General features: G+C 42.4%; 1 protein-coding gene across 5 annotated transcripts in view; it reads left to right on the top strand.

The window, feature by feature from the left end:
* The window catches only part of UBR4 (ubiquitin protein ligase E3 component n-recognin 4), a 78,353-nt gene that overhangs the window by 42,262 nt on the left and 9,829 nt on the right, over nucleotides 1-26,262 (top strand). For all 5 annotated transcript variants that reach the window (XM_066982009.1, XM_066982008.1, XM_066982007.1 and 2 more), the window contains 37 exons: nucleotides 750-959; nucleotides 1,707-1,856; nucleotides 2,572-2,799; nucleotides 2,912-2,990; nucleotides 3,448-3,690; nucleotides 4,657-4,825; nucleotides 5,460-5,604; nucleotides 6,284-6,369; nucleotides 6,806-6,893; nucleotides 7,036-7,229; nucleotides 8,325-8,564; nucleotides 9,712-9,850; nucleotides 10,603-10,728; nucleotides 10,903-11,031; nucleotides 11,472-11,815; nucleotides 12,058-12,148; nucleotides 12,524-12,608; nucleotides 13,028-13,155; nucleotides 13,328-13,457; nucleotides 13,958-14,115; nucleotides 14,654-14,763; nucleotides 15,291-15,432; nucleotides 16,259-16,340; nucleotides 17,284-17,457; nucleotides 17,886-18,007; nucleotides 18,397-18,594; nucleotides 18,720-18,800; nucleotides 21,167-21,254; nucleotides 21,641-21,768; nucleotides 22,193-22,300; nucleotides 22,497-22,616; nucleotides 23,348-23,538; nucleotides 23,875-24,048; nucleotides 24,567-24,666; nucleotides 25,118-25,336; nucleotides 25,605-25,718; nucleotides 26,026-26,168. In XM_066982009.1, coding sequence (XP_066838110.1) covers nucleotides 750-959; nucleotides 1,707-1,856; nucleotides 2,572-2,799; nucleotides 2,912-2,990; nucleotides 3,448-3,690; nucleotides 4,657-4,825; nucleotides 5,460-5,604; nucleotides 6,284-6,369; nucleotides 6,806-6,893; nucleotides 7,036-7,229; nucleotides 8,325-8,564; nucleotides 9,712-9,850; nucleotides 10,603-10,728; nucleotides 10,903-11,031; nucleotides 11,472-11,815; nucleotides 12,058-12,148; nucleotides 12,524-12,608; nucleotides 13,028-13,155; nucleotides 13,328-13,457; nucleotides 13,958-14,115; nucleotides 14,654-14,763; nucleotides 15,291-15,432; nucleotides 16,259-16,340; nucleotides 17,284-17,457; nucleotides 17,886-18,007; nucleotides 18,397-18,594; nucleotides 18,720-18,800; nucleotides 21,167-21,254; nucleotides 21,641-21,768; nucleotides 22,193-22,300; nucleotides 22,497-22,616; nucleotides 23,348-23,538; nucleotides 23,875-24,048; nucleotides 24,567-24,666; nucleotides 25,118-25,336; nucleotides 25,605-25,718; nucleotides 26,026-26,168 — 5,456 coding nt within the window. The remainder of the gene's footprint in view (nucleotides 1-749; nucleotides 960-1,706; nucleotides 1,857-2,571; nucleotides 2,800-2,911; nucleotides 2,991-3,447; nucleotides 3,691-4,656; nucleotides 4,826-5,459; nucleotides 5,605-6,283; nucleotides 6,370-6,805; nucleotides 6,894-7,035; nucleotides 7,230-8,324; nucleotides 8,565-9,711; nucleotides 9,851-10,602; nucleotides 10,729-10,902; nucleotides 11,032-11,471; nucleotides 11,816-12,057; nucleotides 12,149-12,523; nucleotides 12,609-13,027; nucleotides 13,156-13,327; nucleotides 13,458-13,957; nucleotides 14,116-14,653; nucleotides 14,764-15,290; nucleotides 15,433-16,258; nucleotides 16,341-17,283; nucleotides 17,458-17,885; nucleotides 18,008-18,396; nucleotides 18,595-18,719; nucleotides 18,801-21,166; nucleotides 21,255-21,640; nucleotides 21,769-22,192; nucleotides 22,301-22,496; nucleotides 22,617-23,347; nucleotides 23,539-23,874; nucleotides 24,049-24,566; nucleotides 24,667-25,117; nucleotides 25,337-25,604; nucleotides 25,719-26,025; nucleotides 26,169-26,262) is intronic.

Here is a 26,262-nt window from a genome sequence, read left to right as displayed (position 1 = left end):
TTGCTAAAAGGTACAGTAATAAGGCATAAAAAGCAGTATGTGTGGTGGGAAGGAGATTAATAAAAAAGCATAGAGGTTAAAAAATTTAGTCTGAACTGCATCAAATTTTAATGAGCTTATGAGCTGTGGGGTTTGTTTGGATTTACAGGGCTGCTTTAATAGTTTTATTTACAGTAGCTTTTTCTCCAGCCTTTGTTATTCACTTGAGCTTCCCACAGAAATCAAAGCTCATCGTCTTGCAGAATGCAGGTGGAGCAATACCTGGGTGGAGCAGAGCCTCTGAGCAGCATCTGCATCAGGGACTCTTTCTCTACCAAAATTCACCCTCAGCTGGCCAAATCCCAGATAAACAAATAGAAATCCCAACTTAAAAAAAAATAAAAATAAAAAAGGGAAAAAAAGCCCTAGTCGTCTAATCCATAGCTCAGTGGCCTCTGGCACATGTGTCGAGGGGAGATTAGACTTAAGAGGAGATTTTATTTGTTTTCCTTTACTAAGCACTTGTTCAAAAGAGTCTCTGTAAATGTTTGAGTTTCTTTTCATAAACATGGAAAAAAAAACAAAAACCAAAAAAAACAACCTCAAACAAACCGCAAACTTAAAAGTTGCCTGTAAAGTTTCATTAAAAAAAAAAAAAAGCTCTCTTATCCATACGGTCAGCAAATGCCATCCGATTGTCACAGCTTCCCTTGCTCTTCTGACATGGTGGTTCTCAGGTGCTCTAGTAATCCATTTTCTCTTTGTTTCAGTCTTCCTCCCTCATCTCTAGTGCCACTGCTGCTGCATTGTTGAGCTCTGGTGCTGTTGACTACTGCCTGCATGTGCTGAAGTCTTTGCTAGAGTACTGGAAAAGCCAGCAGAATGACGAGGAGCCTGTAGCCACTAGCCAGCTCCTGAAACCTCACACTACTTCTTCTCCACCTGATATGAGCCCTTTCTTCCTCCGTCAGTATGTGAAGGTGAGTCGTGCCCTATGCCGTTAGTGTTATGTGACCTGCATTAAAGGACTGCTGCAGAGGAGCAAGTAAAAGCATCCTTGCAGAAGTGGTTTTTGCTCAGTTGTGCAATTAAAATCTGTTCCCTTAGTGCGCAGAGAAAATTATAACTGCTCTGAGTTCTCTAGCAGGGCAGCCCAGCTCGCTAGATCTCTTGCTGCCTGGCTAAATGAGGCAGTTCTGTGGAGCTGCTGTCATTGTTTCTGGTTCAGGTGTTAATCTTCCTGAGGGGAAGCTACTCCCTCATGTGACTCTTTATGCTTGGCAGGCAGAAGTTCTGAACCACCGCTATTCATTGTGGCAAGGAAGCCTAGCAGTTGATAGGGATTTCCACATTAAACCCCAGACTTGTTCAACCACCATGGTGCCTTCATTCCCCTAGAGTTGGGGAGAGGAGGGTTGATATATGTACAGGTACAGTGAAAAAAGTCCACTTAAATCTAAGCATGTCTCCTAAGTTGAAAGCTCATATATTAAAATGCCTTAGGGCTACAGAGTAATCTACTGCATCCTCATAGTTGCCTCCTAGGTAAAGTCCTCATGCAGGTTTGTCAGCTTATTTTTGTTTATCAGTTGGGAGTGTTTCTTCTGGTTGCAAAGGTACAGAAGAGTTTTGTTTTTAGAAAATAAACAAACGCACCCTGTAGCTTGTCATGACAGCACAGTGGGAGTTCTCAGTGCCAGGGCCTGGCTGATTTCTCTCACTTTCAGGGTCATGCTGCAGATGTTTTTGAGGCCTACACTCAGCTTCTGACAGAGATGGTACTGCGGCTGCCCTATCAGATCAAGAAGATTGCAGACACAAACTCCCGCATCCCACCTCCCATCTTTGATCATTCTTGGTTCTACTTTTTGTCTGAGGTGAGAACATGATACACCTGCAGGTTTTAAGCAGAAAATTCCACTAATGTTGCCTTACTTGGGAGAGATGAGGAATTTCATAGGATCAATCTCCGATTCATATCTGATTTTCCTCCCCCTTGAAAGAAGGTGAACAACTGGCTATGTTTTATTCTTGTTGAACAGGTATCTAAGCATAAAGCATATGTGGAAAATAAAATTGCTCTTGCTCCCTGTAACTCAGTGTTTGCTGTCAGAGAACTCTTAATACAAAATCTCTGAGGTGGTACAATACAATGTCATGCGTTGCTGTTGGTATTTAACTTAGTCCTTAAAAAAGAAAATAATAAGATGTTTGAAGTATATATTTTCAGTTCATTTGTTTGATTCCATACTTGAGATAACAAATTATCTTACATTTGCATAAGTTTGCGGAAGGATTTCTTAATTAAGCTAGACTAGTTTTTTATTTGAGGTCACATTTTATTTTTATAGATGGCAAAGAATAGTTTTCGGAAACAGTTTCACAGTCACACAGGTCAGGATGCTGCACTATTGCTGTGCAGTGTTTCTTCTGCCTATGACTTGCTTTTATGGGTGACTTTACCTTAAAGCTGACTGATTCGTTAATGCATCTCCAGTATCTTAGCTTTTTGAAAGAAAAAATGTTTTTGTTGGTGCAGGTTGCATGCTCGTGAGTTCATAGTGCTGATGTTGTAGGTTTTTCTTTGTCTAGTACCTCATGATCCAGCAGACTCCCTTCGTGCGCCGCCAAGTCCGCAAGCTTTTGCTCTTTATCTGTGGATCAAAGGATAAATACCGCCAGCTCCGAGACCTCCACACTTTGGACTCCCATGTTCGTGGAATCAAAAAGCTCCTAGAAGAGCAAGGCATTTTCCTTCGTGCCAGTGTGGTCACAGCAAGTTCAGGCTCTGCACTGCAGTATGATACATTGATCAGCTTGGTAAGGAAAAGTGTGCAACTGTACTTGGAAGAAGTGTATGTTGCACTTACGTAAGATGTCAGTAATAAAAACACTGGCGTGGTATTTAATCCTATCCCATTGTGCCTTTCAGATGGAACATCTAAAGGCTTGTGCAGAGATTGCTACACAGCGAACGGTGAACTGGCAGAAATTCTGCATTAAAGATGACTGTGAGTTCTTTCTCTGAGAGAGCAGAGGGTATACATTACATGCCTTGGTTTGAATCAGGACTTCTTGGGTGGGGAGGCTCAGCAGACAAAAAGAGAGGGACACAACTGAGAGTTTTGGGTAGGACCGAACCATTTCCATTACTAATTGTCACTGTGGTCTAATTGCATCTCTTCCGTAGCTAAAAAACGCAGTATGGTTTAATGAATAACTTATTAAACATGAATTATGAGATCTGCATTCTCTTTTTTGTACTGCTGTTGTTCCAGCATGTAAATTGGGACGAAACACTTTGCCTTGTTGTACCCAAATGTAGGGATGGGAATGTTCAATAAGTCTGTGGGATGGTCCTTGTCATGATCAAAGGTGTTTTTTGTTGGTGGTGGTTTGGTTTGATTGTTTGGTGTGGGTTTTTCTGCTTTTAATTCAGGCAACAAAATTTTTCTCTTTTCTCTGCAGCGGTTCTCTATTTCCTCCTTCAAGTCAGCTTCCTGGTAGATGAAGGAGTGTCACCAGTTCTCCTGCAGCTGCTGTCTTGTGCTCTGTGTGGCAGTAAAGTACTGTCCATGGCTTCATCCTCCGGATCATCAAGCACCTCTTCCACCTCTGCTCCTGCAGCATCAGGCTCTGGGCAGCCAGCCACACAGAGTAAATCCTCCACAAAAAAGAGCAAGAAGGAGGAAAAGGAAAAGGAGCGAGAGGGTGAGCTGCAGCTGTGCCCTGTTCCGTGGCTCTTTCAGGGATGAAGTTTGTTCCTCTTAGCTTTTTGTACTTCTGTTTAGAGAGAACTGCTTGTTTCTCATTGTGATAAATAGTACTGTTGTGAAGGGGGCATGGATCTTGGCAAGGGCACTTGCAAACTTTAGCTACATCTAGGAGAGTTTTTACTCTCTCCTATAGATTTTTACTATATTTAGTAAAGGGGTCAAAGATGAAGTAGTATGCCGTAAGAGTTAGGGCTGAAATTAAGTGTTGGGTATACCCCAAACCCACTATGAGTATTTATTAACTTGAGTGGGCCTTAAATTGTCTAATGGAAGTTGCCTGTACCAGTGACCAAGTAGCTTCCACCTAAATTGCTTGTCCTGGGATGCAGGAGTTTGAAAGGCTCATGGAAATTAAATACTGTTGATGCACACCTAAATAGCTCTGCTCTTCAATGGTTATGTTCAGACTTGTTTCTTTTGTCTGACATGTAAGCTATGTTGGAGCCAAGGCTGCTTCTTAATGGATGCCCAAAGTCTTGGGAAAGTAATTAAGCTTTCCTGTAAAAGTCATGGACATAAATTCTCTCCTGGCTTTTCTTCAGGAAACTATTTTGGCTTTCTCTGACAGACGATTCTTTGTGACTGTTTCCACTGCCCTATTATTTCTGCTTTTCTCTTTATCGGGATGTGTAGCACATTTCTCACATCCTTACTGGCAAGTATTCTGGGAGTTTTCTTTTGTGTTAATCAAAAGCTTTAGCTTATATGTAAAAAAGTGATAATATTAAAAAAGAGGAATATTGAACTTGCTTGTTGACTTAGCCACAGTCATTTGCCTCCATTATCTGCATGATCTGTATCCATTATTCTTTATGATCTATAGAATAGGAAAGTGGCTAGCCTGTGAGGTACTCTATTCATGTTTTCTTAAGTCTGTCTTTTACTACCTGGTGTTCCCTAGGTGAGAGTTCGGGCAGTCAGGAAGATCAGCTGTGTACAGCTCTGGTGAACCAGCTGAACAAGTTTGCTGATAAGGAGACCCTCATTCAGTTCCTGCGTTGCTTCTTGCTGGAGTCCAACTCATCCTCTGTGAGATGGCAGGCCCACTGTCTCGCACTCCACATCTACAGGTGAGCTCGGAGGGAGCCTTTCTGAGCCAATCTCAGCTCAGTTCTGGAAAGACGAAAAAGCTGCGTCCTTGTGGAAGAGTTAATGTTTGAGCCTCTGTCCTGAATGCTTCTGAGACTTGCAGATAATGACATCACCTTGCGTTGCTCACACTATTCTGCAGTTGGTGGGACTGGAGATGTAAGTTGTGACTTACACATTGAGTTACACATGTGACTTACACTGATTGAGTTATCATCTGCAACAAGCACTTTATTTCTGCCTTCAGAATCTGGCTCCTGACATCTACAGGAGTAGGTGTTTGTGGGAGAGTGAATTTCTGAATCAAATGCAGTCTTATGCAATTAAAAAGGTGGGAGTTACATATGCAAAGGCAGACTTCAGGGTGCTGAACTACTTCACAAGTCTGAGTTGCTGCAAGACCTCTGTTCTTATTTCGGAGATTGCTGGAATACTGCTGTTGGCAAGAAGAGTTGAGATTTGACTATGAACTCTCATGTATAGCAAGATAATAGTTACAACATTTAGTGATCTGTAGAATGTATTTTCCTTCCCCTATGTGGTTATCTTGTCAATACAGCTGTTGTCAAAATAGCTATCTCAACAGGCCTAATTGATCTGTGATCTATCCAACAGGAACTCTAACAAGTCTCAGCAAGAATTACTGCTGGATCTCATGTGGTCAATCTGGCCAGAACTTCCAGCCTATGGAAGAAAGGCTGCCCAGTTTGTAGATCTCCTGGGATACTTCTCTCTGAAAACACAGCAGACTGAGAAAAAGGTAAAGTGCCTCTCTGAAAAAGTACATCATCCAAGGCCCAGCCAGTTATGAATTCTGTTAGTACTTGTTTACGATACTGCTGGGACAGATGTTCTGTCAAAACAGCTTCTGGTGGAAATGTTTTCATTCCCAAAATTTAAATGTTAAAAAAGGTAGACTCCTTAAAAAATTGGGGATTGGGATTTTTTTGTATTTTGCTTTGTTGTGTTGTGGTTTTTATTTTTATTTTATTTAGAAGAAAACTTTTCCTTGGGAAATCTGCTGGTTCCAATTTATAGATTTTTATTTTATTTTTTTTATATTTCAGCTCTTAGAAATTTTGTAACCGTGACTTTTGAACAAAGGAAGTGGTGGGATTTCTTAGGGGACCAGTGGGCTGAGAACAAATAATTTAGATGCACTGATACTTGCATATGTATTTTTAAAGAGCTGGGAATACGGTAGGAATCTTGGCAGGCATTTGCAGTCATTGGCTCTGACAAATAGCGCTGTTATTGTGGTAAAGGTCTAATTTTAGGATCTGTTAACGTTTCTGGTTAATGACTTAACCACATAAATTCCTGTGGGTATAGTGCGTGCATCTTCTGGGGGACCTAGCATGCCACAAGATGAGTAATCTTTGTCTTTGTAGCAATTAAAAAAAAAGCTGAGAAGACAGTATTTCCTAATTGTGTTTCAGTTGAAGGAATACTCCCAAAAGGCTGTGGAGATCCTCCGGACTCAAAACCACATTCTTACTAACCACCCTAACTCCAACATTTACAAGTGAGTTTCTTCTTTCTTTGATCCATTTCACTAAAGGAGCTTTTCAGCAGAGAAGCTGCAATCCATAGGGGAATACACAATTCTTCTAATGAAATTGTGGTGGAGGAAGGACCCCCACTGAGATTACATACTTGCTGCAGCTGGTCTTGAGAGAATAGCAGGCTTTTTTCTGCCATGTAAAAAAATAAATTGTATGTGTGATTGGCAGTAGATTTTTTTGCATTTTTTTTAAGGCAGTAGCTTTAGGGGCTTTTTTGCTTTCCTGTTTGGTAAATGTTATAAAATAGTAGGAACAGTTGGAGAATATAGTTTTGCGGAATTACGTTTTGTTTTCTTGGTCATATCTTGACTGTTAATAATTTTTACTGAAATGCTGCCTAGTGAAAAAACAGTGAATACCAAATTCCATAAGTTAGTTTTCTTCCCTCCATTCCAGCACGCTCTCTGGGCTGGTGGAATTTGATGGCTATTACCTAGAGAGCGATCCTTGCCTCGTCTGCAACAATCCAGAAGTGCCCTTCTGTGTAAGTACCTGTTGTTCTTACCCCCTTTCCAATTAATTATAGGGTTCCCAACCTTTTACAGCAGCGTGATTTGCTGTTTCTGTGTTTTTGGGATGTGATCATATTGGCGGTGTGTCCATGGATTTGGTTTTTGTCTCCTCAGTATATTAAGCTTTCCTCCATTAAAGTGGACACGCGGTATACTACCACTCAGCAAGTGGTGAAGCTGATCGGCAGCCACACCATCAGCAAAGTGACAGCGAAGATAGGAGACCTGAAACGCACCAAAATGGTCCGAACCATCAACCTCTATTACAACAACAGGACAGTGCAAGCTATAGTGGAGCTGAAAAACAAGTAAGTTCATCCATGTTTTTTGTGTGCAAGCCTCTGAATTTGTTGCTACAATTCCTGGTGAGGTGAATAGATTGGATTTGTATTGGCCATTCTGCACGCAGTTTGTTTCATCTTCCTGGCTTGTTTTAGGTAACGTTCCTTCTTAGACTGTTACTTATCACTGTCTATCCACACTGAGTGGGATTGTTCTGAATCTCCTACAGGAATTTGTTGAAGAAAAGATCCAAATGTCACCTAGAGCTTGAAATATGGCTGTAAAATGTGTGTACACAAATTTTGTACAAGCTCAGTTTTAAGCATTTAGCTTAATTGTTTGGAAACCAATTTTAATGCCAATAGCATCTTCTGGGGAGTTTCACTCAGAAATGAATTTGGACCTTGCAATGCATCCAGAAATGCTGAAAGTGTTAACATTACTTGCTTGAAACCATATAGTAGAACTAAAATTAGGAGTCGGATAGCCTAGCTCTCGACTGCTGCTTTACCCAGGAAAAATGCTCCTTTTTAATATATTGCTCAGTCTGGAGCCAGTTCTGCTTATATGCTTTCCCTTCTTACTTCTTGAGATGTTCTCACCAGAATCAGATCTCTTTGGCTTAGGGATTAATCTGTGCCTGCTGCTTATTGCTTATTTGAAGTCTTAATCCTCTGTGACATCACAAGTGGCTGCTGTGGAGAGGATTATGATGTCACAAAGAGAGGATTCTGACTTCAGGTTGAGAATAAGCAGTGGGAGCAGATGAGATCTTAAGAAATAAATATCCTGTTTTCATGCAAATGTCTTTACTAATAAAAAAAAAACGGAGGTGAAAATCCCTAGAAAATGTCTGTAGAATTAAAGTTTTTCCATGAGGCATCAACAGCTCTTTAATCCTAAACAGTCTCTCTCTATGAAGAGGATAAAGGCTTAAAATGTATTTCTGGCTACATATCATGTCAATACAGAAGCTAAGGAAGCGAATCCTAGAACTGCTCTCCATTCATCCCATTTAAAGTAGATTTGGAGCTGAGGCAGTTGTGTTTGGCTTCCCTTTGTGCGTGGGCAGGAGGGTACTTCCCCGTTGAAAAGCGATGTGGCTTGCTTTTCTTTCCCAGGCCAGCTCGATGGCACAAAGCCAAGAAAGTCCAGCTGACCCCAGGCCAGACGGAGGTGAAAATTGACCTGCCGCTGCCCATTGTGGCTTCGAATCTGATGATCGAATTTGCGGATTTCTATGAGAATTACCAGGCTTCCACGGAGACCCTTCAGTGCCCTCGGTGTAGCGCGTCTGTCCCAGCCAACCCGGGGGTGTGTGGGAACTGTGGCGAGAACGTGTATCAGTGCCACAAGTGCAGGTACGTCATCCCAGTTCCTCCCCACCGAGCCAGCGCCAGGGCTTTATGGAGCCCTCGTGCTGTTGCCCATGTTGGATGTTCAACAAAATACCCTGCTATTTAAATGTGTGATTCTGGTTAATACAACTGCACAATCAAATTACTTGAGAAGTATAAAACAGGCTTACAGGGATTTAACGTTAATACAGGCTAACAAAGGAAACCTGATACGACAATACTGAAAGAACACAGAAGTTTCAAATCAAGCCCTCAGAAGTTTAAAAAAGAAAATTCCCAGAAGGGAGGTTATTTTTAGCCTGTCTGTTCAAGGGCATGGGGCTGGAGTTCAATTAGATGGTTGCAGGGGGGTTCCCCCGCAGGATCCCTGACTTAATGTGCAGGATGGACAGTACTCATTGGGCTGTTCAAAGCTGTTGTACTCTCCTCATTCAGAGCAGGGCTCAGGGCGTAATTTACTGTGCACTATTCAAGCTTTCACTACAGTATTACAAATCCTCCTCTTTTGTCAGTTTTGTCTCCTCATCTGAGGTCTCTTCTCCCCTCATTGTTGTCCCATATTCCTCTCAAATCCTCATGGGATCCAAGGTGTTTAGCAGATTCTTTACACAGATCAGCTGATTATTGGTATATTGAAAAGTTTCCGTATTCCCTGTTGAATTATGGGAGCTATAAATCAGTTCGTGTCATGCTGCTCTAGTCTGCAACAGGATAATAAGTATGCTGTCACTAGTCCCGCTGCAACTGTGCAGAGAGTGAAAGCTATTCAAAGCCTGGACCTTACAAAATGGTTTCTTTTTATCTGTGTTCTTGTAAAGGGCACGATGCCTCAGTCTGACATTCTGCTGGGAATTGCTGTAGTTGAAGTAGAATTGTTAGGAACAAATTCACATCTGTTTCTGCTTACTGGCCAGAATGTGGTACCACTTCTATAAGGATTTTTGGTGCATGATTTGTAGCTTTTGATTCTCATGTACAGCATGTATTTCAGTCACACTCTTTCCCCAGGACAGTTCGGTAGGTTAGGCAGTTTTGAGGGCCATCCTTCTCCTTTACATAATGAGTGCATTCGCAGCTTGCTTCCTTCATTTTCTCAGTTACTTTGGTAAGCTTGGCTGTTGTTCTCATACCTTTCTGGCTTGCCTTTCAGATCCATTAATTATGACGAGAAGGATCCCTTCCTTTGCAATGCCTGTGGGTTCTGTAAATATGCTCGCTTTGATTTCATGTTGTACGCGAAGCCTTGCTGTGCAGTGGATCCCATAGAGAATGAAGAGGATCGAAAGAAGGTGAGGCTAATAGCTAATTCATTAATGAAATGCTCTATCTCTTGGCCAAGTCAGCAGTTTAGGGACATCAGAGGCCCGTCTGTCTTGTAAGTAACATGGAAAGCAGTGCTCCTTCAGCACTTCTCACCAGCTAATGTGTTTCCCTTAATTCTGGTGATCTTACAGAATCCTCATTCTTGTTTCTGGCATGTTGAGAGGTATAGAATACAATCCCTTATTTACTGTCTTGATCCGCTAAGTAGATTATTCTTCAAAGACATTATTCAGTTCTTTACTTACAAACTAGCGATCTAGTACTGCATCTCTGTCTTTCTGTGTTGGACACTGGACGCCAGAACAATACTTGTGGCAGAAGCAAGGTACAGGATCACCATGACAAAACTGTGTCCTCTGATTATACTGGCACTGTAATTTGTCAGGTTTTCCAAAGGTGTTGTGGCAAAGAGGAAGGCTGGTAGCAGATTTGCTTTGCAAATGTATGTAGGGGTTTCTGTGGCTTCTGGGAACAAAGTGCCAATGCTTCCCTGTTGCACTTTCTCTCAGAAGAATCTTACTAGGCATTTTGGTACCTGGACTTCCAACGTGTGGCCACCATGACTTCAAGGAGCTTGTGTACCCAAAGCCTTGCAGTTAGCATTGCTTTTCATTAACACAGAGAAAGACAAAAGACATGAGAAAACTTGGAGGTTGAAAGTTGTATTTCAGGAGAACTAACAGTCTTGTCTGAATATCCTTTCCTCTTTTATTCATAGGCAGTAACAAACATCAACACTCTGCTGGACAAGGCTGACAGAGTGTATCACCAGCTAATGGGACACCGACCGCAGCTGGAAAACCTTCTGTGTAAAGTGAATGAGGCAGCTCCTGAAAAGCCACAGGTAACAAGGGACAAATGAATGTTGCATAGAACCAGCCCTTGCAGGAGACAGGCTTGCGGGACACTGGCCTTTATACTACCAAGGACAGCTGAAGATCCTTGCCTCAGATGCTGTTCTGTAGCAGTTAGTTTTGTGCTCCGTATGTGATTCCTTTTGTTTTCCCCTCTCTTCCAGGATGAATCTGGTAGTAGTGGAGGGATCAGTTCTACCTCAGCTAGTGTGAATAGATACATACTTCAGTTAGCCCAGGAGTATTGTGGTGACTGTAAGAACTCTTTCGATGAACTTTCCAAAATCATACAGGTATGATGCGCTTTAATTTCTCTGTGGGCCATGTGTTTTTTTCTATCACCAGATACAGTGCACATCAGAAGTAGAAAGTAAGATGTTGCTGTTCTGTGTTTAATGAAATAGATAACAATAAGTGATCGGCTGCATGTTTTCAGGGAAAAAATAATTTTTAAAAGCTATGCTTACCATTAATACTATAGAGTCACATTTCCAGTGTTAGATTTCACGTAATGTAGACAACAAGCTTTTAAACAAAACAGATAACTGTGACTTAGGCAGCTATTTCCAATGGATTTCCCAAGTCTGCCATTGACATGAAGAATTTCAAGTTTTGAGAAAGTTTCAGATTTTTATCAGTAAAATATACAGTGAAAATAACTGTAAGCAAAATTAGCAATTACATTCTGCTTCACTGTTCTTTAATTCTCATTTCTCCTTTTCTGCGCTTCCAGAAAGTATTTGCCTCTCGAAAAGAGCTCCTGGAATATGACCTTCAGCAGAGAGAGGCAGCAACAAAGTCCTCACGAACCACTGTCCAACCCACATTTACTGCCAGCCAGTATCGTGCCTTGTCTGTTTTAGGCTGTGGCCACACATCATCAACAAAGTGTTACGGCTGTGCTTCAGCTGTCACAGAACACTGCATAACATTGCTCCGGGCTCTGGCAACTAACTCTGCCATCAGGCACATCCTGGTGTCCCAGGGCCTTATCCGAGAGCTCTTTGACTACAACTTGAGGCGAGGTGCAGCCACGATGAGGGAGGAGGTCCGACAGCTCATGTGCCTTCTGACCAGGTGAGGTTTGGTTCAGCGTTCGTAGCCCTGCAACTTCCAGTGAACTCCGGAAGGTTGCGTTCTTGTAAAAGCACGATCGTGAAGGAGTAGCTCTACAGGGGAGATACCTCCTTACATCAGCAAACTGTAGACCATGACTGCTTATTGTACATTTGTCATCAGCTAAGCTGAAATCCAAGGAGCTTTTGGTATTTAGTATGAGCCACAGCATAATGCTGTTTTCTTTTTCCGTCCGGAATTAGGGACAATCCAGAGGCCACACAACAAATGAATGACTTAATTATTGGGAAGGTTTCTGCAGCTCTGAAGGGACATTGGGCAAATCCAGACTTGGTGAGATGTTTTCCTATTTTTTTTTTTCTGACCCTCTGCAACTGTTGGTGTATTCTAATCATTGCATCTTCTCTGTTATCATAGTCTGTTTGTAATACAGAAGATGTTTGTGTCTTGATAGGAATTAAGGTAAAGCACAAAATTATGTGATAGCAAATGCCTGAGTTTCCTCACACAGTTATTCCTGTCTTGGCTGTTGCTTGCAGCTCACCTTGCAGCTCTCTCAAACAGGTTGCCAGTCATCCCAAATGGAAGTGGGACTAACCTTACTTAGATGTATCTGTTTGAAACCTGTACTTTTTAAAATACCAGAAGGCAAAAAGGACTGCTGTATCACCAAGATTTCTTAAGCCTTTCAGTGTGTCTGTCTTACAGGCTAGCAGCCTCCAGTATGAAATGTTGCTGCTAACAGACTCCATCTCAAAGGAAGACAGCTGCTGGGAGCTCCGACTACGCTGTGGTGAGTTCAAACAACTAATGTGAAAGCTTTATTTCAAAATGCTATACCTAGGTCTGTGCACTATAGTAAGATTTTAAGGAAGGGAACTGATCCTGATTCAGATAGTTTGTGATTAGGGTTAGAAGGGGAGTGAGCACCAGATAGCTTTGTCTCTGGGTTATTGAAGCAGGAGTGCTGAGAAATAGAAAAGTGGAGGTGTAAAGGGATGGATAACTCTATGCTAGCCAAAACAGGACACATTGCTGTTTTTCTAGTATTAAAAAAAAAAATTGTTTTCCATCCATGCCTCTGTGTGATAGCTTTGATTGAGAATATGAGGTCTTACCTAATTCTAAGCACTTTTGATGTGCTGTACAGAGCTGTGAAAGGTGTCCCACGAGCAGATCTTAGTGGCATGAACACTTACATCTGTCTTTCAGCTCTCAGCCTGTTTCTGATGGCAGTGAACATTAAGACTCCGGTGGTTGTTGAAAACATCACCCTCATGTGCCTGCGCATTCTTCAAAAGCTGATCAAACCACCTGCTCCAACCAGCAAGAAAAACAAGGTATCGCCTTAGATGCTGAGCAAAGCATCTGGAAATGATCTGATTAAAGTCTGGCACGCCCATCTCAGTGATGAACAGCTTTGTGAGGAATCTAGGGCTTGCTTTTCTGGTCACAGGAAAGAGGACAGGCTGTGGTTTTCTCGAGAATTATAGAGCTTTTTTTGTTTATAAGGATGTGCCTGCGGATGCTCTCACCACGGTGAAGCCTTACAGCAATGAAATCCATGCACAAGCTCAGCTGTGGCTCAAGAGGGACCCCAAAGCATCATATGAAGCTTGGAAAAAGTGCCTCCCTGCCAGAGGTAGTTCTGTGTTTTTAACTTTGTGCAATTTTGTGAAAGAACATATATGTCCTTCCAAGTTTAATAAGGAATATAGTCCCATAGAGTTGTGTTGGTTTCTGTCCATCTGATACCATCTTCACACTTAACTGTATAGTCCATAGAGATTGCGGTACTGACCTTTCTGGGCTGTGTAGCTCAGACCCTGAGCAGAAAATGTGTTGTGCCTGCAGATAATCAGCGGAATATCAAAAATGAAACTTGCTGTTTATCTGAAATGATACCAGCCAACCGAAAAGTTAACTGAATATGCTGAGAGGCTGGGGGAATTTGCACCTGGCTTGGAAGTGAGCATAGCTCCACATAGAAGTGAAAATGGCAGCAGAAACAAATGAGAAGCTGCTCAGCATCTCAGCTGGAATTTGGAGTATTGCAGTATGAAGAATATTAAAAAAAAAAAAATGATGTCAGTTTGCTGTTAATAGTTGCAGGCAGTTCTTGAGCTGTGTTCAGTATTGCAGGTATAGATGCCAATGGGAAATCTCCTAGCAAAGCAGAGCTTCACCAGCTCTATTTGTCGGAAAAATATGTCTGGAAATGGAAACAGTTCATGAGTCGCCGTGGGAAGAGAACTTGCCCTCTGGATCTCAAGCTGGGACACAACAATTGGCTGCGCCAGGTAAATGTGTGTGAAGGTTCCAGTGTGATGCACTGGCCTGTCAGTTCCGTAGGGCAGAGTTGACCATCAGAGAACATTGGTAGTTTGCCATATTTTGTGCACTTTGCGCATGATATGATATGATATGTGGGGAGACTGTAAGTGAGATAGGTTTGCAGCTTTGTTCCACAAAAATGCTGTTGATGAACGTTAATCCAGTAATCTGCATGTTTTTAAATCTCTGAGCTTTAATTGCCACTGAGCGTTACCTGTCCAGTAGCTGCATTTTGACTACTGAATTTTCATGGGTCCTGTGCAAAGTCTTTCCTTCCTTTGTATGTGGATTAGTATGTTACCTACCTAGTGCATTGTTTAAACATTTTGATGGAGAACAAAGACGTTTCCACAGAATCAGGTCTTCAGAAGAACAAGAGAACGTTGCCTCTCGGTGTCTCTAGGACACCAAACTGTCCAAATGTCTGCTGTGTCTCTTTAGAAAAGTATCACTGGTTTATCTCTGCACATCAAATGATACCATATTTTAATGCTCTTGCCATAGGTGCTTTTTACTCCAGCCACTCAAGCTGCAAGGCAGGCCGCGTGTACTATTGTGGAAGCTCTGGCTACCATCCCCAGCCGTAAACAACAGGTCCTTGATCTCCTTACAAGGTATTTCCATGATGCCACCCTTGGCAGCTCCAGGGTTATTTTTCTAATTCCCATGAGAACCATTCCCTTCTCCCAGTTTTTATCACCCCTCTCCTTGTTATACTTCTGGTTCACGTGTCCTTCTTGGGCTGGATTCTTAAACTTAATTAACTGGGATGATACTGTTTAAATAAGACTTTTTTTTTTCTGCCTGGCAGTGTGTATTTTCCAGAGGCAAGCAGAGGGTGTTCAGTTGTGTGGACAACATTTTCTCTGCCTCTTAGACAACAAAATAATAGGGAGAGCTCTCTTCTAAGTACTGTGACATAACCTAGTGCAACTGATGCTATTAGCACAGTTGGTCACCTCCTTGCTGGGACAAAGATCACTTTAGCAGTAACTAATGGATAATGGTAATGTTGTTATCTAGGAAGGACAAAGAATGAGGGTAGATTTCTGGAGCCTTTTTCCATCTTTTCTTCTGCAGTGTCCTTAAGCTGTGAATGCAGCTTGTGAAGTGGTTGTCAGTTTGTGTTTCTCTTTACTAGCTACCTGGATGAGCTGAGCATTGCTGGTGAATGTGCTGCCGAGTACCTGGCACTGTATCAGAAACTCATCAAACCCGCCCACTGGAAGGTCTACCTGGCAGCCAGAGGAGTTCTGCCGTATATTGGCAGCCTCATCACTAAGGTACGGACTTGTATGAAGGAACTAAGTAACAGCAGAAAACTTGTCCCTGACCTGCCGGTTGATTTGTCTTCTGTGCTTTGAAATCTCCATCTCTTTGTTCAGTTGCTGACCCTTGCCAGGTTTGTGAAGTTCATACTTCTTGTTCTGTCATCTCTGAACAGAAACAGCTACAGTGGTTTTAGTCCAGCAGTAGCGGGCCTCTGTGTAAACTGACTTCCACGCTGACTTGCACACGTTAACTAACTGCTCAGTGGGCAGCTGTGCTAAGGGGTATAAATATTGCTGCACTGACTTGGCACCAGGTTCAAACGGGAAGCTGTCTTAGGTGCCAGACTGGACTCAGAACGCCCTTAATGACAAGGGAGGATTAGGTGTGCTACCATTCCTTGAGTTTGAATTATGGCCTGTTGGAGAAGAAATGCATGTAAGCTGCAGTCTTCAAAGGTAGATCTCAACGGTTTACTGGTGAGAAGAAGCTGTTGGGTGCTGATCCCAGCTGCCCTCCAAAGAGGGAGACACCTTCCAACGTTAATGGTGGCCTTAAGTCCATCATGGAGGGCCACTAGAGCAAAGCAGTGATAACAGCCACGAGGTAGTTGTAGAGATAAGATAAAAGGAGGATGTTTGGGTCAGTTTTTCTCTCTTCTCCCTTTTCTCCTCACTGCTGCACTGCAGTCCTGGTTTCTCTGTGGCTGGCTCTTTCTTTGCTATGCTCCTTTGCACCCTGCGGGTCAGTGTGTTAGGTTGCAGTGTGTTAAATGCTCACCAGCTAGTTATTATTGGCTTTTCAGTTTGTTGTCCTAATAGGCTTGTTAATTATTTTCAGGAAATAGCTCGTTTGCTTGCCTTGGAGGAAGCAACACTCAGCACTGATTTGCAGCAAGGATATGCATTGAAGAGTCTCACAGGTATTTGGTGGCATCAGTGCAAGTCACGTAGTAGGATTAGAGATGGGGGTGATTGTTCTTCTATAACAGCATGTAGCAGAATTTCAGAGAAGTGATTCAATGTTTTGCAATTGTTAGCATTGGATTTTTGCTATCCGTTTAACATTCAGTCCCTAAATAGATTTTTCCATAGCTTTTGTGGTCAGTTTTAGTATTCACTTACCTATTTCAAATGTGGTAATGTATCATAAGCAAACTTTGCATATCACTTTTCTTCTCCATTTATTGATGATATTACTGAACAGTATAATTCCTGGTGATACTGCTGGTTGTTTCTCACTGTATGGTAGCTTTTTTTTAATCTTCTGGGGCATGCTTTTTTCCCAAAAACTTATATGATGTACTCCCATTTCAAATTAACTGGGTTTCTCTTTTTCATATTCTCTTCCACATTCTTCAAAAATCGGTGGACTAATTCATAAGGCCTGGATTCTTGCCAGAAAAAGCATGTTGATAAATGTTATGGCAAAGAATCCAATTGTCTGTTGATTCTTTACTTTGTTATAGGATCAACGAATATGGTGATGAAACTGATGAGTCACATCATCAGAGCTAGCTTAAATATTTGAAGGGGAGCAGTCAGTTGCTTTTGAAGTATCTTAGGACAGAAAAATGTCAAAAAGTACAGACTTTTATATCAAGCACTTACATAGTTCATTTTAGCTTTTCCTCATTCCCTCACCATGTTCCTATATGGTATTTATAAGCAGTGCTTGCAGGCCAGGGTTTTTCCTCCAACTGTTCAGTTCATAGATACGCGCTTTAAACCACGGACTGACAATCAGAGTCAAAACAAGCCATTTCATTGTGCTGCTGTTGTGCCCTATTTGCTGGCCATGTGAAATTTAGAGCTAACAAATCAAACACTCTCCCCTACTTCCTTGAATATCTCATTGCTTTATAGGTCTTCTCTCTTCCTTTGTGGAGGTGGAATCCATCAAACGACACTTCAAAAGCCGCCTGGTGGGTACAGTCCTAAATGGTTACCTGTGTTTGAGGAAGCTAGTGGTACAGAGAACAAAACTGATCGATGAAACTCAGGACATGCTGCTGGAGATGCTGGAAGATATGACAACAGGTAAAGCCACGTTGGTTCCATAAATCCAAACTCTGGGTCAACCAAGATGAAAAAGGAAATAGCTACAGCCACGTAAAGAACTTCTCACTAAAAGGCTACTGTAGTGAGGTGGATTTTTTATGGCTTGGACCTTATAATATTTCCTTTTGGCACAGAAATGGTAAATAACATTCCTGGAGTTGTCTCCTACCTTCCAAGAATTTAAGCCTCCTCTTATTTATGGGATTGTTTTCCTGCAGCCCAAGCATGTAAAGAGGGTTGTTTCCTACTAAACATACCAATAAATAGCTTTTAATCTTTTGGGAATGTAAAAGAAGACAGTAGAGTATTGTGATTATTGCATATGCATTTATTGTGTATGTTGAGTTAAAAATGGAATTCATCAAACTGACTCTTGTGTCTCTTTTAATACTCCTGTTCCTCGGCAGGCACAGAATCTGAAACCAAAGCATTTATGGCTGTGTGTATAGAGACTGCAAAACGTTACAGCCTTGATGACTACAGGACGCCAGTTTTCATCTTTGAGAGACTGTGCAGTATTATCTATCCTGTAAGTATACAGATAGCTGCAGCATAACCTATAAAATCAGACTTGCTTGTATATTGTCAAAAAATAATAGTCTGCAATATTGATTTCATAAGAGCCAATAGAGAACTGTAGTAATACACTGTCCCATTTTGGGGTTAATATTGAGGTTTCCTGCTGTGGCATGCTCTGCACAAAGAAATTAGATCCAGTAGTATTTCTTCATGTTAAGGAATTTGCTTATTAAGTGATATTAGATGTTCTGTAAAGTTCTATGTGTGGCAACGTAAAACAGGATGCACTAGTGATGAAAGTACTTAAGGTTCAGGGACATCTTGTCACTGCTAACACGACAGCGCAGGAATTTGGCTAGGGGAAAATTTATTTACTCTGCCTCTTCTGCTGTTCTTCAGGAAGAGAATGAAGTGACTGAGTTCTTTGTAACGCTGGAGAAAGATCCCCAGCAGGAAGACTTCTTGCAGGGCAGAATGCCAGGAAATCCCTATAGCAGTAATGAGCCTGGCATTGGGCCACTCATGAGGGACATCAAGAACAAAATCTGTCAGGACTGTGACCTGGTAGCTCTGCTGGAGGATGACAGTGGAATGGAGGTGAGAGCGCATGAGTGTGATTTCTTGCACAGATGTGTGGGAACTCCATTTCTGGGCAGTCGATGATTGCTAACACAGCGATGCAACGTGAGCTTGTTCTGCACTTCTTATTTCTTCACTTTCAGCTTCTAGTGAACAATAAGATCATCAGTTTGGATCTGCCTGTGGCTGAGGTCTACAAGAAGGTGTGGTGTCCTACTAATGAGGTATCTATTATCTTTATATATGTTAAACAGCACAAAGCGCCTGTCATTTATATTAAAATATATGTATTCACAGGAGTCAGGATTTATTTCTTGATGTATAATTTCTTCATATAATTGCTCAGCACCTTTTTGTGCTCTCTTAGGATAGACTGTTACTCAATTCTGCAGTGTTAAGTGATTTAAAAGCACATAATGCTGACCCAGGTGAGTGTATTGAACTTGCCTGTGTAGTATACCAGATATCTGACCTTCCTTCTTGAGTAAGTTTTTTACTTTTTGTTAGGTAAAGGACTGAACTTTGTGTCACTGCCTTTCAAAGCACATTTCATGCTCCATATACGCCTGGCAGTTTACTGCATGTGTGCAGACAGAAACACCGGATCGCTCCATCTGTCTGCACTTCCGAGATGAACCCAAATTACTTATGCAAAGAGAGCATCTAACATATCTCCATGTTGCTTTGCACTTCTGCTCTTGTGCTTTTCATGCAGGGATTTTCAAAAAACTGACAGATTCCCTCCTCCCAGTTCACTCTTAGTAGTGGATATTGCCTGTTTTTCAGATAAAAGAAAGGGTCGCACAAATCTTAAGGGACTAGTCCACCATGTCACAGTAGGCTTGTTCCTGAGATGTGCGTGGTCCAGAACAAGCTCTTTCCTTCCTTGTCTTGTGGTCACCAAAATAAACTCCTGCTGAAGAGGAGTCCACCACAGTAATTCTTGCCTGTTAAGAATACGTTCTTTAGAGGCACTGCTAGTAGTACGTGAGATCATAAAAAAGGCAGGTTTGTCCAACGTTCTTATTCATTCCTCAATTACTCTTGGATTGCCATCACCTTTGACTGAAACCTCAGTAGTTCTCAATGGCTGAAAGTGAACTGTTTGAGTTTGCTGTGCTTGTGGGGAAGAATTCAGATAAACTGCCTGTTTTCAGTAAATTGTTATGATGTGGAGAATGGTTCTGATCAAACTTCATTTAAGTAAAAAAAAAAAAAATAAATCACTTCTGTGCTGCAAAATCAAGCCCAAAGCTAGGAGTGGTAACTTTTTGGTAAGGTATCAGCTTGAATAAGGAAATGAGATGCAGGTCTCAAACTGTAAAGTCTTATTTGAACCCTGATTGAGTCCCCAGGGGAAATGGAAGCGTGGCACATGCTGCCCCAGCCCACGTTCCCGCTCCGAGCAGGGAGCTGTAATGCCTACGAGACACTGAGCGGTACCCGACATGCTGCTCTCCCGAGATGCAGTGCTGGCGGGGAAAGGCAGTTTGCTCAGCGTTACTGTCACTGTGCAGCTTTCATCTGTCTTCCTTTGTGAGCACCTCTGCAAAGCACTTCTGGAGTGGCAGCACACGTTCCCTAGGAAATAGACAGGCTAACAAGAAAGCAACCTCAGGCCCCTTTTTGTTTCCCTTGTCTCTCACTGGCTTTTTTTTGTTCATCTGCCACTTTACCAGGGCCCCTGTGGTGTTAATTGCGGGTCTCTAGCATGGCCTTTGAGCAGATCTTCCCCCCGGGACTTTCCCTGTGCTTATGTATTTGCTGTGACATTAAGCACTGCTTATTCCATATTAGGCTTAGCGTGCTCTCTGACAGGTTTTCTCTCGCAAGGTCTCCTGCTCCCAAATCTGGGATTTTTCTTTTCTGCTTTTTATTCAGACCTATGGATTAAAATGGAAAGTTCAGTGATACGCAGTCCATATTTCCAGCTTGAAATGCATCTGGAAAATTAGCACTTTCCCAGGGTGAAAGCACAGCTGGCCGTTTGGCGGGTTTGGCTGTATCATTGTGGTTAATATACTGTCTTACTGAAAGCTCATTAAATTGGCTTTTACTCCTCCTCTTCTATTTTCCATCACTGCAGATTTAATCTGTTTGAAATCAGTCATCCAATTAGCCTCTCTTGCTTCATGTACTGGGCTGTGCCCGCCCCCTGTATATTCCAGGTGTGTTGTGGAATACCTTTGGAGGAAAAAGTTGCTGTGAAAAGCAGCTTCTCTAGAGCTGAATACACAATTCGCTTGGCTACATCTTTCACTGGTGCTAATGGAGGAGATAACTGTTGGAGGAGATATTTGGAGGAAGAGTCTGATTGTTACCAGACTGTCCATCTACCTGGCAATGCCAGGAAAAGCTGGACAAGACCCATAGATGATTTATTGAGGTTTTTGCAGATGATGGCTTGACTGTTTTTTTGTTTGTTTGTTTTTAATTCATCTCAGTGAGGCAAGAATGATGAGGGAGTGAAAGTTTTCTCCATGTTATCATCTGCAGTCCAAACATTGTGGTCAAGTGTCTGCTGCTGTAAAGGACTTGTAAATGTGCGTCCACAGAAGCATAGTTAATATAATGCTCTCCTTTCTTGCAGGGGGAACCAATGAGGATCATTTACCGCATGCGAGGTTTACTAGGAGATGCAACTGAGGAATTCATTGAGTCTCTCGACTCCACTACTGGTAATGCACTTGTCTCCTGAAAGCTGGGATTAGATTTGAAATCTGAAGTTTGCTGCAGAGCAATGACACTATTATCCTTACAGCAGCAGGCTTAAAGTTGATTGATGTTTCTTTTGCTACATTTACCTGCTTCACCTAGAGTGGAGAAGGATTTTAACAATTCTTTAAGTCTGTACTTTAAATTTGAACACTTGCATGGCACATGACTGTTCTGCCTGGCTCTCCTTCATGTTCCTGCTCATAATTCTTTTCAAATTCGACAGTTGATGTAACTTGAACTGCTGGTAAACGTGCCCTACTATACTCTCCATTTTTGCCTTGCTGCTTTATTCGCTATGGGCCAAACTGTGACAGCTTCCTCTCTTCACGATCTGTCTGTCCCGTAGATGAAGAGGAGGATGAGGAAGAAGTTTACAAGATGGCAGGTGTCATGGCCCAGTGTGGAGGCCTAGAGTGTATGCTCAACAGGCTGACTGGAATTAAGGACTTCAAACAAGGCCGGCACCTCTTAACTGTGAGTCTCAGTTTCTGTTCTCTGGGGTCAGGAGATATGTGATAGAAAATCCCACAAGCATCAGTGAGGTTTCTACTTTTAGTTGTCTGCCTTGTGTTGCAGATTAGGTGTTTGAGCAGATTCACTAATTTACTAGAAACTGAGAAACTCCTCCTTTCCCCCTCGCATTCCTTTTGGTTAATAATTCTTTGCAAAGACTTTGAAGTGTGCAGAATTTGGTAAGGCTAAATCCTACCTTCTAGAGTTGTTGTTTTCTTCCTTGGCCTTACTTGAAAGCCAGAGCTGTCTAATAGCGGTGTAATAGTCTGGCTTGTATTTTACTCTAGAAGTCTAGAAACTATGTTGTCAGGTGCTTTTAGTTTCAGCGAAATCCTGGTACTCATTTTGAAGGTACCATAAAGAATGCATTCTCTGTGTTTTGTAGGTGCTATTAAAACTGTTTAGTTACTGTGTGAAGGTGAAAATAAATCGTCAACAGTTGGTCAAGCCGGAGATGAACACTTTGAACGTCATGCTGGGAACTCTTAACTTGGTAAGGACAACATGGACTTCCATGAATTGTTTTGCATGGAATCCAGTGAATTTACTCTGACTGTCATGTTTATTTAGGACAACTACAAGACATCTTAAATATTGCTGGACCGGCGCTGCAAATAATGTGTTAGCCGTTCCTTACCTGGAAGTAAGTGGAAGTGTGTGTTACAATAAACTGCTGCTGTCTTCTCCAGGCTCTGGTGGCTGAGCAGGAAAGTAAGGACAGCGGAGGAGCAGCTGTGGCAGAACAAGTGCTTAGTATAATGGAGATTATACTGGATGAATCCAATGCAGAGCCTCTGAGTGAGGACAAGGTGAGTGCCTGGGGCTCGATGCGCAAATGGAAATGCTGACTGGGATTCAAGGCTTGCAAGCACCTTATTACAGTGATGCTGAGCTTCAGGAGCTGTAGCGGTGTGCTAAATGGGAGTCTAACCCTTATTATGCTTGCTGGCGTGTCTTAGCAGGCCTTGAAGGTAGGGCAAGAGGAGTGCCCTGAATCAAAAGCACTGCAAGCCTTATTTTGGATGATGCTTGCATAGTCCAGGTGGAGGTTAGTAAGCGTTGCTTGAATCTCTCCCCTGATACTTTGGGCCACAGGGCAGTGAGAGGCAGGAAAAGACGCTGTTCTGCTTTGTTTTGGAGTGTTTTTATACTTGCTGAAAACAGGGTTGTTTTTCCAGCTAATTGACTAAGAACTATATCTTGAGTACACCGAGAATGAAAAGAGTTCCTTGCTCGTCTTTTGAAACTATGGGCTTATAGGAATCTGACCTCCTTTGGGCTGGGATTATTAGATCTTTTTGACTGGAAAATGCTTTAATAGTAGGCCAAAGAAGTCAGGTATCAGCTAGAGGAGTTTTATAGCCATTCCAGAAGGAATTTGGCAATGAGGATAGCTTTTTTCTTTATCAGGCTATCTTATCAGGCTCTACAGCTGTAATCCTTCCAAGACTGGAGTCGTCTACCAGCTGCTAGAGTGAGGGTTTCCTTGAAGGGTGTAGATTTATTCCTGAATATAAGTCATGCTCTTCTTCCATTGCAGGGTAACCTCCTCCTTACTGGTGACAAAGACCAGCTGGTAATGTTGCTCGATCAAATCAACAGCACTTTTGTCCGTTCCAATCTGAGTGTCTTGCAAGGCCTATTACGCATCATCCCTTATCTGTCCTTTGGGGAAATGGAGAAAATGCAGATCCTGGTTGATCGATTTAAGCCCTACTGCAACTTTGATAAGTATGTCGTCATATTTTGACCAAAAGTTTGAAATCAGATGTATTGATAAGTCTGTGTTTTTTCTCATTGAGGCTTACTTCAGTGTAATGCAAAGCTTCAGAGATTCCTGGTACATAAGCTTAATTTCCTATTTCATTTCTAATCCATTTTGGAAAAAAAAGCGTGAGCATGTTGCTTGGATAGTAGGCCTTTAAAGTACATTATGTGGTGACAGGGGTCTGAATAGGTTTTCTGAGTCTGAACTGGAGTATGTACGTGCATTCAATGATAATGTAATGAGAATTACAGACAGGTTTGTGGAGAGCCTCCAAGTCACTATTTGTCCTCCCCTTTCAGGTATGATGAGGAGCACAGTGGAGATGATAAAGTTTTCTTAGACTGCTTCTGTAAAATAGCTGCAGGAATAAAAAACAACAGCAACGGCCATCAGCTGAAAGATCTCATCCTTCAGAAGGGGATTACACAGAATGCCCTCGACTACATGAAAAAGCACATTCCCAGTGCAAAGAAGTAAGAGTCACTACTTAATGCGTGTGGTGATCCTGAACACCCTTCGCTCATCTCATCGCCAAATGAAACAGTCTTCCAAGAAAGCTGTTAGCAAGTCCACATTCAGAAGCATTTAGACTTGGCACAGCTGTGATGCAAAGGGTCCAGTGGAACAGTGCTACTGTGGGGATAAGCTAAAAAGCCTGTAACCATCCCACATGTTACCCATCTAAGCTGGTTTCTTGGATATCACGATGCATGTATTTTCTGCCTGTTCCTTACCTATGACACCGGAACAGAGCTTTTGCTATTGATGGCCAGCTCACAAACAAAACAAATCCCAAGGCTATGAGTTGACGCTCTGGCTAACAGCATGCACACTATAGAAGTGGGAGTGTGAATTTCATTAATTAATGGAGGAGGGACACGGGGAAGGGTGCTTGTCTTGCCTGCAGCCTATGCTCTGCAAACTGTGTGGCCAAGGGCCTTCTCAGAATGTCTGACTGCCCTTCAGCTGCTGCCTCCTGTTTTCTGTGCAGTTTGGATGCAGACATATGGAAGAAATTCTTATCTCGACCTGCACTTCCGTTTATCCTGCGCCTGCTCCGAGGACTTGCCACGCAGCACCCTGCTACGCAGGTAAGGGGACCATCTTGAAAGCCGAGCAGGACTTGGCTGGCTTGGTACGCTGCTTTTTGTGGTCGTAGCTAAGCAGATGTTTCTCCGATAGTTGATTCTACGCTGTTTTTGTTGCGCTTGGAGAGGCTCAGCAGCTTCAGGTAATTTAAGACTGTGAGCTGTGCAGTATTGATAGGCTTCTCAGGGCCTGAGGGCTATTTTAAGAATGCTGTCTCTCCAGTATCTTAGTAATGGCTGGTGTAGAGACAAGTTATCCCAGTCTTGTGTGCAGTTTTAAGGCCCAAGGTCTGCAATGTAGAAACATTAAAGAAGAAATTAAGATGCTGTCATTGGCACAAATTGTTCTAAATCAGTGCTTCTGTTCAGTTGTGGTGGGGGGGAATCAGAGGGAAGAGTTAATGTGTTGTGTGCCCTTTTTCTGAAGAAGGTGCTGTGTTTCAATCTCTGCTAGGTGCTAATAGGTACAGACTCCATCACCAACCTGCACAAGCTGGAGCAGGTGTCTAGTGATGAAGGGATTGGGACGTTAGCAGAGAATCTTCTGGAGGCACTGAGGGAACATCCGGAGGTAAATAAGAAAATCGATGCTGCCCGGAAGGAGACGCGTGCAGAGAAGAAGCGTATGGCCATGGCAATGAGACAGAAGGCCCTGGGCACTCTGGGAATGACGGTAATGTCTGTTTGTGCTGACAGCAGGCTATTAATCTATTGATCTTTTATTTCTGTCCAGCTAAAACTGACACACAGGGAATTGTGTAAAATGATTTGCTGACAAATATTGTGGAGTTCAAGCGTACAGTTTGCCTGGTGCTGCTGGGAGAGTAAATATAGTTGCTAGTAGAAGGCTGGGAAATGGGTTGGGCATTCCTATTACAGTGATGAGGATGATGCTATTCATTATTGTCTTTTTAACTTGCTTGAGTTGTTTTCTTTTTCAGACAAATGAGAAGGGTCAGGTAGTGACCAAGACTGCACTGCTTAAACAGATGGAAGAACTTATAGAGGAACCAGGTCTGACTTGCTGCATCTGCCGGGAAGGATACAAGTTTCAGGTAGTGTGTGATACATTTGCAAAGCCCTCTCACCAACCTGTGGGAACTTGCTAGTGTCCAGTTACTCAAGTCTTGGTGCATTAGCTCTGGGAGGTCAAGAAATCCTAGGTTTGGTTCTTGGAATCAATAACTGCAGAAGTGGGTGGGACATGGAAGTGTGGTTCCACTGAAAACTGGAAAAAATTACTCAATGTAATTTTGAGGTAGGGACTGAGATAGATGAAATACTTTGCAGTGTCAGAATGGCACAAAGTGTGAACTGTTACAGATGTGAATGATCTCTAACATAATCATTGTGTCATTGCAGGCTACAAAGGTCCTAGGTATTTATACTTTCACCAAACGCGTTGCACTAGAAGAGTTTGAGAACAAGCCCCGAAAACAACAGGGGTACAGCACAGTCTCTCATTTCAACATTGTCCATTACGACTGTCACCTCGCGGCTGTACGGTACGTTCTGATCACCAGCAGGATAGTGGCAGTTACTTTCCAAGGTGTCTTGTGAGCATGGCACCTGGCCTTCTAGCTCAGAAGGGGTTTGCCT

This window comes from Anser cygnoides, chromosome 23 (assembly GCF_040182565.1).
Source record: "Anser cygnoides isolate HZ-2024a breed goose chromosome 23, Taihu_goose_T2T_genome, whole genome shotgun sequence".
NCBI classification, from domain to species: domain Eukaryota; kingdom Metazoa; phylum Chordata; class Aves; order Anseriformes; family Anatidae; genus Anser; species Anser cygnoides.
This window is presented reverse-complemented; position numbering and strand designations above follow the sequence as displayed.